At 54.1% G+C, this 12,843-nt stretch overlaps 1 protein-coding gene across 8 annotated transcripts in view; it reads left to right on the top strand.

Annotated features, from left to right (window-relative positions):
* The window catches only part of KCTD16 (potassium channel tetramerization domain containing 16), a 62,982-nt gene that overhangs the window by 1,280 nt on the left and 48,859 nt on the right, over positions 1 to 12,843 (top strand). For all 8 annotated transcript variants that reach the window (XR_011681718.1, XR_011681720.1, XR_011681722.1 and 5 more), the window contains exon 2: positions 12 to 1,157. Coding sequence is in view for 3 of the 8 variants with exons in the window: in XM_071443675.1 (XP_071299776.1) it covers positions 326 to 1,157 (832 nt within the window). In the remaining 5 variants the exon portion in view is untranslated. The remainder of the gene's footprint in view (positions 1 to 11; positions 1,158 to 12,843) is intronic.

A 12,843-nucleotide genomic window follows, 5' to 3' on the forward strand; every position in this document is an offset into this window, starting at 1 on the left:
CCTTTTCACAGACCTGTGAATGACCATAGGCTTGGCTTGACCTTGATTTTGATGGCTTTGTTGGAAGATCTGATGATGTGATTGCATGTCATGAGGTGATTGCTCTCCAGCCTCCAGCCTCCGTGGCTCAGTGTATAAACCACTTCTGCCACACTGTCACTCATGGACAATTCAGATTTTTCATTTAAACAGTCCTATTGGCTATTTTTATTTTCTCAATTCTTGTTTCCCCCTTGTTTCTTCTTAACATTGGGAGCTTTATTCTACCCTCTGATGTGATTGATAGTCCTGCTTCTCCGTGCTGCTGATTTCAGTTTAAACTACAATGGCTCTAAGTGGCAACTGCAGGACTTACCTTCCTGCCCGGGAGCAGGGGCCGGGGCTGCACTCCTTCCCCGAGGTGGTGGAGCTCAACGTGGGCGGCCAGGTTTACTTCACTCGCCACTCCACCTTGGTTGGCACCCCTCACTCCCTGCTCTGGAAAATGTTCACCCCAAAGAGAGACACAGCCAACGATCTGGCCAAGGACTCCAAGGGAAGATTCTTCATCGACAGAGATGGTTTCCTGTTCCGCTATATTCTGGACTATCTCAGGGACAAGCAAGTGGTTCTGCCCGACCACTTCCCAGAGAAGGGAAGGCTCAGGAGGGAGGCTGAGTACTTCCAGCTCCCGGACTTGGTCAAGCTCCTGACTCCCGATGACAGCAAGCAAAGCCCTGATGATTATTGCCACAGCGACTACGAAGAGGTGTCCCAGGGCAGTGACACCAGAATCTGCCCCCCCTCGTCGCTCCTGCCGCCCGACCGCAAGTGGGGATTCATCACCATCGGCTACCGTGGCTCGTGCACCATTGGCCGGGAGAGCCAAGCAGATGCCAAATTCAGGAGGGTCCCAAGGATTTTGGTTTGTGGAAGGATTTCTTTGGTCAAAGAGGTTTTTGGAGAAAGTTTGAATGAAAGCAGAGACCCGGACAGGGCTCCGGAAAGGTACACCTCCAGGTTTTATCTCAAGTTCAAGCACCTGGAGAGGGCTTTTGACATGTTGTCCGAGTGTGGATTCCACATGGTGGCCTGTAACTCCTCGGTGACGGCTTCCTTCGTCAACCAGTACACAGACGACAAGGTCTGGTCCAGCTACACCGAATATGTCTTCTACCGTAAGTACCGGCCGCACGGGGAGGGGGAGAGCAGCGCCGAGCTCGGGCTGCTCCGTGCCGTTCACTGAGCGAGCGTTCCCGCAGCCGGGCAGCGCCGTGCCCAGGCTCGGGCTGGGCTCGGATCCGGGGGACACCTTCCCGTGCGGGCTGTGCAGGTGGAGCGGGGCTCAGCTCGGCGGGCCGGGCCTGGCTAGGTGGCAGCACAGACTGCCGAAAGCGCCGTGCCTGTGCCCGGAGGACGCGGCGCCTCTGGCACTGTAAATCAGCGCCCGAGTGCCTCGCACGCTTCCCGGGACGTGTGGGACACAAAGCGAGTGTGCAAATACTGCGAAATTCATTACAGAAAACCTTTGACCGGGATTCACTTTGCAAAGGTAATAGAGGCTTGATAATCATCAGGCACAGGCAGCCGAGCCATCTGTCAGCAGCCCTGACACGCTTCCACACAGGGAGGGGAAAACACAATTCCATCCCTCTGGCCGCATTTCAGCGGGGCCCTCTCAGAGCAGCTGCTGCGCTCTGGAATGAGGGCTCGGAGCAGAGAGGGGCAGGGGCTGGGCCTTGTTACACAACACGGCCGTGGAAAGGCGGTGTCCTCTCCAGGAGCAGCGTGGTGTGCCCTGCTCCCCGCAGCCACCCCGGAGCCACGCTGCCCCTGCCCTGGGCTGGAGCGCTCAAGGGCTCATTAACTTCAGCTGATAGCCAGGTACAGCTGGTTACCCATGGTAACAGCGGCCTAATCTGGATCCCGTGAGGCTGTACCACAAAGTCATTCCACATCTGCCGTGCCAAAACCTTTGAGAGGTTCATGAGGCTCTTTGCCTCCATTTTCATTTGAGGAGCGTGAAGGATGGAACAACTGTCCCATCCATCAATGTAGCCAGCTGCTGCTTTGGCCAGTGGCCTTGGAACAGAGGGACAGAGGGATAGAAGCATTGAGGGACAGAGGGATAGAGGGATTGAGGGACAGAGGGATACAAGAATACAAGAATACAGGAGTGCAGGGACAGAGGGATACAGGGATAGAGGGACACAGGGGTAGAGGGACAGACAGACAGAGAGATAGAGGGAGAATGCAGAGCTGCCACCCTGGGTGTGGTGCTCACAGTGAGCAGGCTCCTGGTGTGGGGAGCTGACAAAAGTTTTCGATGGAAGATGCATCAGGAAGTGAAGTTTGGGTGTAATTCCATGGATTCAGCGCCATCTACTCCTGTGTGGGGCTCAACAGGCAGCCCTAATCTGCTTATGCAATGAAGCTTAAGTTAGCATCCTGAAAAGCCATCTGGGTTTTTGACATCTGTAGATTTACTTAAAATTAGTTTTCTAGCTGGATTTCTTAGCAAAATAGTTCTAAGGTCATGGATCCGCTTATATTCCAACAGGGATAGATGATTTGTGTTATTGAGAAGCTTCTGCTTGAAATTACAGTGTCTTGTACAAGTTCTAGGAGGAGAATTAATGTAGGTAAAGGAATGGATTAGAAAAATTGTGCTGGGCATTTATATTTAAAATAAGGAAAAATTATAAGTTCTTTAAAGGCACAATGATCTCTGCTAATTGAAGAGAGGATGAACATAGGCTTTCTCTGAATTAGCAGAACAGACTCCTGATTTTCATATTTCTGAAATTTTTACCTTAAAAGATTGCACACTGCTCCCACATCACTTTAGACAGGGTAGGGACCAAGAGGAGAGGTACCATAGAAATTTTGGAGATGGAAAGTCCATAGCAGGTGTCACAAAATCTTCTCTCATCAGTTAAATCCAATTGAAGTTCCTGGAAAGATCCCTGTTCAGTTCAGCAGGCTTTGGATTTGGCTCTGATGGGGTTTGTGGGGTTTTGATGCTGATACAGTTTCAGAGGTGGATTTTTCAGTGTCCTTCCCCAGGTAAAAGCCAAGGCCATGGCTGTGGTGCCAGGTGACCCTTTCTTGTCCCAGCCTGAGTGGTTCAGTTCTGCCTGGTGCTGGTGCTGGTGCTGCTGCCGTGGAGCTCTGGCTGTGGATTTTCCCTAGGCCCACACTCAGGGCTGGCTGCAGCTGATGCCCCTGACAGAGGCTCCACCTGGAGCAAAGGAGCTCCCTCTCCACATCTCCTGAAATGATTCCATTCCCATTGTCCCAAAGCCCTTTCATCTGAAACTTTGAGGAGCAATAAAAATGACATCTGGCTTTGCAGTGGAGCATGGCATCTCCTCTGCAGCTGCTTAGCCATAATTACTTCTTTAGATGCTGCCAGCTGTGTCTATGTAAGCATTAATCATCGGGCTGCTGTGAGCAGCTTAATGGGCCTGAACCTGGAGGTGTCTAACACAACTGGGGAGGCACAGGCAGAGGTGGTCTTTGCAGGGCTGCTCAGCAACTCCTGTGAAAGGCCTGTTGGAGGAAATATTCTCAGCTGGAAATGGATGATTAGTTCCAAAGGAGCAAGAATTCAGGGAGGAATGGTGTTTCAATACACCAAACACATTGTATGCTCCAAATAGCACTGGGAAGGAAAATGCCTGTGGTTGGCACAAAGATAAAGAGCATTTTTCATGTTCAAATCCATCTGAAAGTGGCTGAGATGGAGCGGAGGGGGTGTGAGCTGAGCAGCTCTCACACAGGTACAGTGTGTGCTGGGGAGAAATGCACCCCCAACATTGCAGGGCCCTTTGTCCCAGGGGAGAGAGCTCCCCTTGGGAGAGGCTTTCCCAAACCAGCCCTGCAGGGTGAGCCTGGCACTGCCAGCCCTGAGCTGTTTGCTGAGAGAGCCTGGAGCATGGGCACAACGGGGGCACTGCCAGGCTCCTGCCAGCCCCAAATGGGCTGAGAAGGGCTTGCAGACAGGCTGGGATGGGCCAGCAGGGCCGCCCCTGGGCAGGTCTGTGACACACTGTGGGGTGGGCATGGGGCACTGCCAGGCTCCTGCCAGCCCCAAATGGGCTGAGAAGGGCTTGCAGACAGGCTGGGATGGGCCAGCAGGGCCACCCCTGGGCAGGTCTGTGACACACTGTGGGGTGGGCATGGGGCACTGCCAGGCTCCTGCTCGCAGGAGGGGAGGGACTGAGAGCTGAGGGCTGCTCATGCATTTCCCTTCCCTTCGGTTTCTCCTATAGCAAAGACATTTCTTAAATTCTCTACTGGCTATGGCTGGATTTCTGACCAGAACCATTTTGTGGGCTCCCCCTCACTATTGCTTTAATGATCTTAAAGTAAAACCTCATCTCCAAACTCCCTCATTTTTGAAGAGGGTGAACAGCCTCTGCTTGGGTCTTTGTTTTCCCGTTTTCAGCCTTTATAATGTGATGTACTGAAAGTGTGCACTTGAACATCTGTTCTGTGGCAGTGGTGTTGGGGCTGGGGCAGTGACAGCAGCGGGCTGGCTCAGCCCTCCACAGCCTGGCCCCATTCCTGGGCCATGGCAGCACCGTGCTCCTCTCCACCATAAGCCACAAGCCAGCACTGTGCTCCTGCAGCCCCACAGCTCTGCCAGCCCTGGGGTGACAGCCTGGCGGTGACAGCCTGCCTGGGGCTGCTGGCACTGCTGGAGAGCAGCACAGCGGGGTGGGGAGGACAAGGCCAGAGCTGCTGCCAGCAGTGCTGTGACACAGCGGGATGTGTGTGCCTGGGGGCAGCTGGGACCTCAGGGACACGGCCTGGCAGGGCCTGGCATGGCCTGGCACAAAACTGCCCCATCTCACATGGCCATTGCCCCAGCACCCTGGAGCCATGTCCCTCTCTCTCTGAGAAGGGCTGACAGGACGGTTGGTCTGAGTTGGTGGAACCTTTCCTTGGACTGGCCCTTCCCAGCTGCACACAGGGAGCAGCCCAGGCAGCTGCAGATGTGCAGAGGAAAAGGTGAGACCTTGCTGGTGCTGGAGCTCTGAAAGCCAAGAATGGATGAAGGATGCTCCTGCAGGCTCTGCTCGCTCCAGGACCCTGGGCATGCTGGGGCCCCCTTGCTCTGGGCAGGAGCTGGCCAGGTGTGCCTTGCTGATGGGCAGAGATGTTTGTGAAGCAGGCTGCAGAGTGTCCTGGGATAAACAGATGAATCCTCTTGGCTGGGGAGCTGCAGGAGGAAGGAGAAATGTCAGGTGACATTCCCAAGGCCTGTCCTTTGGGCACCATTCCCTGGGATAATCTCGGTGTCTGCTTTACAAGAGGATCCATTTGGGATTGCTGCAGCCAGCTGGGGCCTGTCACTGTGCATGTGTGACTGAGCTAAAGGATCCCATACTGATGTGCCTACCACTGACTCAGAAATTCATTGTGTGGCTGAAATTTGACTCACAAAAAGGAGCAGCCTTTGCACAGTGACACCCACAGCTGTGCTGTCAAATGGGCAAGATGTGGGAGAGGAACATCACCCAGTTCTCTTTAAACCAATACTGTCACATGATCCAGGAGCTGCTTCTGTCTGGTTTAAAATCAGTGAAGATCAAAATGACCCCAAAGTGAGCAAAATGAAGTCTAATCCAATGAATAATGCAAGCCTCTTCCCCGCTGACAGGAGATGTTTCTGTTTCCAGGTAATTATTGTCATCATTGATGCCTCTGGTTCCTCTTGCCAAAGCACACCCTCTCACCAGGATGATCATCTGCAGGTGGTGGGGCTGCAGCCAGCCAGGTCTGTCAGTCTGTTCATGCTGAAGGACCTTGCTCCAAGCTTTTTTGCTCTCCCAGTTTGTCAGGGCAGACTGAAAAACCTGCAGAGTTGTTGATTAGAGTTATTGCATAGATGAGAAATGCTGTTATTTATTGGAAACCAGTTGTGTCAAATCTGATTGTCAGATTAGGCCAAGAATCTGCTGCTCAGTGAGTAAGCAAAGCAGAACTTGACAAAAGAGTCAGCTGGATTTAGGGCTCAGAGTTTGTTCTTACAATCCACAGACAGTGATGTTGAGGAGGCAGCAAGGATGGCTTTGGCTCTGCTCACTGGTAACTCGGGTTACCCCTGACACACTCCTTGTGTGTGACCCCTGTGGGCTGCCCTGCTTCTGCCCACACCTGTCCCCTGCTCCTGGCACCTCCTGGGCATGGCAGCAGCCCCCTGTGCCAGCAGCTGCACAGCAGCCAGGCAGGAAGGCAGGCTGCTGCCAAGGAGGAGCCTTGTCCCTGTGTCCCTGTGTCCCTGTGTCCCTCAGTCCCTGTGTCCCTCTGTCCCTCAGTTCCTCTGTCCCTCTGTCCCTCAGTCCCTCAGTCCCTCAGTCCCTCTGTCCCTCTGTCCCTCAGTCCCTCAGTCCCTCTGTCCCTCAGTCCCTCTGTCCCTCTGTCCCTCTGTCCCTCAGTCCCTCAGTCCCTCTGTTCCTCTGTCCCTCAGTCCCTCAGTCCCTCAGTCCCTCTGTCCCTCAGTCCCTCTGTCCCTGTGTCCCTCAGTCCCTCTGTCCCTCAGTCCCTCAGTCCCTCAGTCCCTCTGTCCCTCAGTCCCTCTGTCCCTCAGTCCCTCTGTCCCTCAGTCCCTCAGTCCCTCAGTCCCTCTCTCCCATGACTGGTGAAGGAAGGGGCTTTGTGGCTGGTGAGGTCAATCAGCACTGCCTGCAGCCGTGTTGAGCGGGTTGTGGCCTGCAGTTTGTGTTTTCCCTCTGTTCTGGAGCTGCCAGGAGGGCAGTGTGCCAGGGGCACTGCAAACACCCCGCAGAGCCAGGGCCTGGCTGTGGGCACATCCTCGCTGTCCCCAGCCACCAGGGCTGCCACAGGGCAGCGGGGAGGGATGGAGGCACAGCCTCCCCTGGCACTTGCAGTGCTGCTGCTGCTGCTGCTCTGTGATCCAGAAAAAGACCATAATGACGAACAGATTAACCACGGAGAGCTGGCATTTAGGGGGGAAAAAGAAAACTCCATGTATTTGAAAGAGCAGCCTTGAGCTGGCCGTGGGCCAGGAGCAGCAGACGAGGTCCCCAGCCCCATTGGGGACCTGGGCAGGGTTTGCAGAGCTGGAAGCAGCTGGGTGCCAGGGAGGGCTGTGGGCACAGGGAATGCCTGCAGACACAGGGAATGCCTGCCCTGTGCCAGGGAGGGCACTCCTGGGTGGGGCAGCCCCATCACCCTGGGCAGGGCTGAGAATGGCTCTCAGCTCCCCTTTCTGCAGCTCCTCCAGCCTGCTGAGCTCTGGCCTCCCCCAGAGCCTGCTCAAGTGTAGCTGTGGGTCTGAGGAAAGCAGAATCAGCGAGAGTGAAGGAGTGCAAATGAGAAAACACCACCCGACGTTCGCCGTTCAATAAATACCAGCAACATATTGTGCACACACACAAACACTTCCTTGCAGCAGGTTGGGTTTTTTCTGTCCAGCCATCCTGGATTTGTTTAATTTTGTCACCACAATATTTTCTCAGTTTCTCCTCTTTTTTTTTTTTCGGCTTTTTAAGTTCAAGGCTCACATACAATAAATATGGAGACACTAAGCAAAATCTAAATTACATCTTTGCAGAAAGAAGAACCCTTTTATCTTTGAGCTTCTTTGCTCAAAATTGTATTTTTTATGAAGGAAGAAAACAGAGTAAAGTGCTTTAGGCTTGGTGGAGTCACTTCAATTGTCACTGAGGTGTAATACTGCCTGAGCTGGCCAGACCCAGGAATCCTGTGGCAGCGATTCCCCTGCTACTCTCAGATGCATTTAAGTTAATTCTGGAGTACACTCAAACATTGCTGCCATCGTCAGGGCTCCTAGTGCTGCTCCCAGTGCCCAAGGATCAGAGGAGCTGGAGCTGCAGATGTGCTGTGGGGATGGTTTGGCAGGTGCTGAACACCTGCAATGCACCTGGCTTCATCCAGGGCTGCTCTGAGCTCTCAGGTGTGGAACAAGAGCCCAGTGCTGAGGGGATGTGTCCCTCCCAGGCTCGTGGACCTGACTGAGCCTTCCCAGCCACTCTGGGCTTACACAGAGGGACTTTGTACCAGGTGTGGGGTGACAGGCTTCCAACCCACACCATTCCATGCTTCTGTGGTCTATGGCTCCTGGAGCAAATGTCCCTTGGAGTGATTGTCCCTTGGCTTTATCTCTGCTAGCAGGGCCTGGGTAAATGAAGTAGAGGATGCCCAGCAGAGCCCTGGCTGGGCTGTTGGCCTGAGTTTCCCAAAGCAGCTTGCTAAGTCAGCTGTCTAATAGTGTTTGAGGGAGAGAGAGGAGTCTGGAGCAGTTGGAATTCTTTTGCATTTCAGTAGCTGAGCTGCTCCAAGCTGAGCTGAAATGCCCACAAATGTAAATTGGTCAATTGGAGAGTGCCCTGGTGACCCCTCCATCGACTCTCACTCATGTCCTCCCCATCCAGGAGCTGCTCATACATCACTTGTGTTACAGATTGCCCTGCGCTGCCTCTGACTCTCCTAACGACGTGATTAATGATTTCCAGGAGCTCATTGATTAGCTGTTAGGGCAGCTGAAAAATTCCTCTACCAGAAACAAAGTGAGGGGAGCTGGGGCCATCCTGGTTTGCAATCCATCCTGGAAATCCTGCTGCTGTGGTGTTGGAAAGTGAGCACAACATCCCCAAACACTAAATTGCAAGGAGGAGAACGATCCTGGGCTCTGGGAGGGTTCCTGGAGCGGTGTGGAGGCAGCAGCAGCCTGAGGGATGCTCCCACCCTGGAGCTGAGCAGGGGCTGCAGCTGGAACAGACCCAGCCCTGCCCTCCTGGCCTCAGGCCTGGCCAGGGCCTCACAGTCGAGTTTAGAGAGAAAAATCCTCTCTGCATATTTTGGAGGAGACTCATTTCAGGACTTCAGATTGAATTTCCATCAATCTGAATCCGAGTGTATTTTTACAGTGGAATTAAATCAGGCTGAAATAGAACCCAGTGGAACATGCTGATTTTGACTGAATTTTGCACTTTAAATATTTCCAAAGCAAAAAACTCCAAGCAAAGCTTGAGTGAGGACTGATCACACCACCAGAGAGCTTGGGAGAGTGTTGGTGCTCCTGCAAAGGGAATGGCACTGGATTTCTCTCAGCCCAGAGCTTTCACTGCTGTGGCCAGTCCGGCACTGGTCCCAGAAGGGTCTCAGGGGCTGATCCCCAGGCTGGAGGTGAACATGGCTTTTTGTAAATCTGCTCTTTGATGCTCCTGTAAAAATGGGATTTTTGACCACCACTTAGGCTAAATCCACCCTCAGGACCCGTGATGGGGCCTTCATAGACATCTGGAACAGAATTTTCTCTCACAGTGCCATCGCCTCAGTGCGTTGGGGAAACACTGCAGATCTCAAACCCCCTCATTCAAACGTGCCAAAATCAATAACAAGGAATTTGAGGAGTTACTGCTTGTTCTAAAAGTATCTTGGCTTTGGTTTCCTTTGGTTTTCTCTCCTGACCATCAGTCAGGGCAGGGAACTGGGCCTCCAGAGGCTGCCTGGTGCTTTTTCCTTTGGTTTGATGTTGCAGCCTAATTGTGGGGGAAAAAATGACCATTTTCCTCCTGTGGAATTGCAGAGGGAATTCTTTTTCTGAATTAATGGTCCAGCAGTGGTCAGTGGTAACAGAATTTTTGTGCATAAATAATGCCATTTATCATATTATTGATGCCCTTTCTTGTTGATGTTTTTTAGAGTGAGAAGAGCAGCTCTGAGGAGCTGGGGTGGATGGCAGGAGCTGTGCTGAGCCCAGCAGAGCTGCAGCAGCTCCCCCAGTGCAGAGCTGGCCCAGCGTTTGTGCAGCTCTGCCCTGGCCCTGCGTGCTCCCGTGGGGGCTGCCTAATTGGAAAGGCTGCCATGGTGAATCTCTCACTGTCACACAGGGAATATATTTAATGTGCTTTGCTTAAGAGCAGCTGGGCTTCCCTGAGAGGCCACTGTTGGGAAAATATTGCTGACAACTTCTGGGAAGTTGGGCTCCTTCTGTCCCAGGAGTTTGGCCATGACACAGCGTCACAGAGTCCAGAATCCCAGCATCCCTGAGGCTGGAAACGCCCTCCAGGGTCACTGAGTCCAGGCTGTGCCTGATCCCCACCCTGTCCCCAGCCCAGAGCCCCCAGTGCCACCTCCAGCCCTTCCTGGGACACCTCCAGGGATGGGCACTGCAACCCTCCCTGGGCAGTTCCAGTGCCTGAGCCCCCTTTCCATGGGGAAATTCCTGCAGTGCCCACCCTGAGCCTGCCTGGCCCAGCCTGAGGCTGTTCCCTCTGCTTCTGTCCCTGTCCCCTCCTGGCAGGAGCTGTGCAGAGCCACAAGGGCCCCCTGAGCCTCCTTTGCTCCAGGCTGAGCCCCTGCCCAGCTCCCTCAGGGATTCTCCAGCCCCTGCCCAGCAACCCCAGGAATTCTCCAGCCCCTGCCCAGCACCCCCAGGAATTCTCCAGCCCCTTCCCAGCTCTGTCCCTGGCCATGCTCCAGCCCCTCGAGGGCTCCCCAGAGTTGCCCCAGCTCTGGAAGTGCCCCAGCAGTGCCCCAGCAGTGCCAGCACCGGGATGGGCACTGCCCTGGCCCTGCTTTAACCCCAGGGCTCTGTCTGACCCCTCGTGCCAGCCCTGCCACGGTGACTTTGTCTCAATGCTGCCATCTCCTCTTGAGGCACAGCCTCCTGGAGGGACAGGTGCTGTACCCAGGCCCTGAGGAGTCCCCTGGGCACTGTTTAACCCAGCCCAGGGCAGCCCATGGGTGGCTCCACTCTCCCTGGCAGAGCCACAATTACCAGGATGCAAAACCTCTCCTTTCTAGCTGGGAGAAGAGCAGTTTCCAGGTATTCTTGATTTCATTAATTTGTGAGCATTCAGGAGAACAAACCCTCTATTCTCTCAAGTCAATGCACTTGTATTACGTGAGGATTAAATCATTCCCTTCCCTCAGAGCAGAGGCTGCAGACAGAAACCTTCTATGCCTTCCCATGCCCAGACAAAGAATATTTAAATAAGGATGCTGATAAAAATGCTTTCACTGGTAAAGACTTGATTAAAGGATCTGCTGCTTTAGTCCTGTAGGTGAAGGCAGAAGTCAAGAGGTGCCATTTTGTGCAGAGGGAGTGAAAAGTTTGTTTAAGTTTGGTGTGTGGGAAGAATTTTCACAACTCAGTGACATCTCCAGGGCTGTAGAGATCCCAGGTCCCAGATCCAGTGGGGGTCACTGGTGGGGAGGATCAAACCCTACTCTATCTTATTCCCATTTCTAAATCTTCAAAATACTTGACTTGTACCCAGGAAGCAGCAGTGTTCCCTTCATACAAGTTTTCTGGGTTTACCAAGCCCAGATAATCTTTGCTGTGCTGAGACTCGAAGGACTGGAGCTGATCCACTGGAAGCTGTCAATAATTGCCTCCCTCCCCTCCAGCAGCAGCCCACGAGTCCCCAGCAGGCTGGAACAGGCAGGTGGCACGTGTGGGAGGATGACAGATTTGCCCACCTCTCCCCGAGAGCTCCACAGCCTCTCAGGTTCCTGCACATAAGGCAGGGGACTCAGGGCTGCCCGAGGCTGCTCAGTTCCCATGGTGGGATGTTCCCATCCCTGGGAGTGAGAGCCTGCTGTGCCAGGCCCAGACAGAGCCACTGCAGCAGCACAGGGCCTGGAGCCCAGCAGCACCAGCCTGGGGTCAGCCCGGGCATCCCTGGCACAGGCACAGCCCCACAGCATCCCTGGCACAGGCACAGCCCCACAGCATCCCTGGCAGCACAGGCACAGCCCCACGGCATCCCTGGCACAGGCACAGCCCCACGGCATCCCTGGCACAGGCACAGCCCCACAGCATCCCTGGCACAGGCACAGCCCCACAGCATCCCTGGCTGGCACAGACACAGCCCCACAGCATCCCTGGCACAGGCACAGCCCCACAGCGTCCCTGGCACAGGCACAGCCCCACAGCATCCCTGGCAGCACAGGCACAGCCCCACAGAATCCCTGGCAGCACAGGCACAGCCCCACAGCGTCCCTGGCACAGGCACAGCCCCACAGCATCCCTGGCAGCACAGGCACAGCCCCACAGCATCCCTGGCACAGGCACAGCCCCACAGCGTCCCTGGCACAGGTACAGGCACAGCCCCACAGCATCCCTGGCACAGGCACAGCCCCACAGCGTCCCTGGCACAGGTACAGGCACAGCCCCACAGCATCCCTGGCACAGGCACAGCCCCACAGCAGCCTGGCCTCCAGCTGGACACTGCCTGTCCTGCCTCTGCTCGTGCCCCTGGTTGTACAAACACCATCAGAATTCCAGCCTGGAGCTGAGAACCTTCAGGGCCGCCCAGCTGTGCCCTTCCAGAGCCTGCCCACGGCAGGGGTGGCACTGGGTGGGCTTTAAGGTCCCTTCCAGCCCAAACCATCCATGGCTCTGTGACTCTCTGGTACTGAAATAGAATTTTAGAATGTCTAAAAACATTCACAGATTCTCTCTGCAAAAAGACAATCAAGCCACAGACAGAGAGGGAAGAGCAAACCCTCCCCCAAAGCCTTTGGAAGCAGCCTGTGCTGATGGAAATGCAGCAGAAATCCTGCACTCTCCTGAGGAAAGCTAAAAGCTACATGGCAGACAGTAAATAAATAATTGCAGGGAAACATTGCACATAGATTTCTTGGGGAACAGAACTTAATTAAATTTTGTGAACATGCCTACAGAGTTCCATTGATCAGGAAAAAATGGATATGGGCTACGTCTGTAAGATTTACTTGCTTGGTTGTGTTTTGCCTTTCTTCCCTCCCTCAGCTTCATTCACTTTATATCCTGCAGTGGTGAGGGAGCACATTTCTGGTTTTCCTCTGTGAAGAAATTGATTCTGAGCAGCACAGGACATG

Source organism: Agelaius tricolor, unplaced genomic scaffold (genome assembly GCF_023055355.1).
Source record: "Agelaius tricolor isolate 1412-34295 unplaced genomic scaffold, bAgeTri1.0.p SCAF_18, whole genome shotgun sequence".
Lineage (NCBI taxonomy): Eukaryota > Metazoa > Chordata > Aves > Passeriformes > Icteridae > Agelaius > Agelaius tricolor.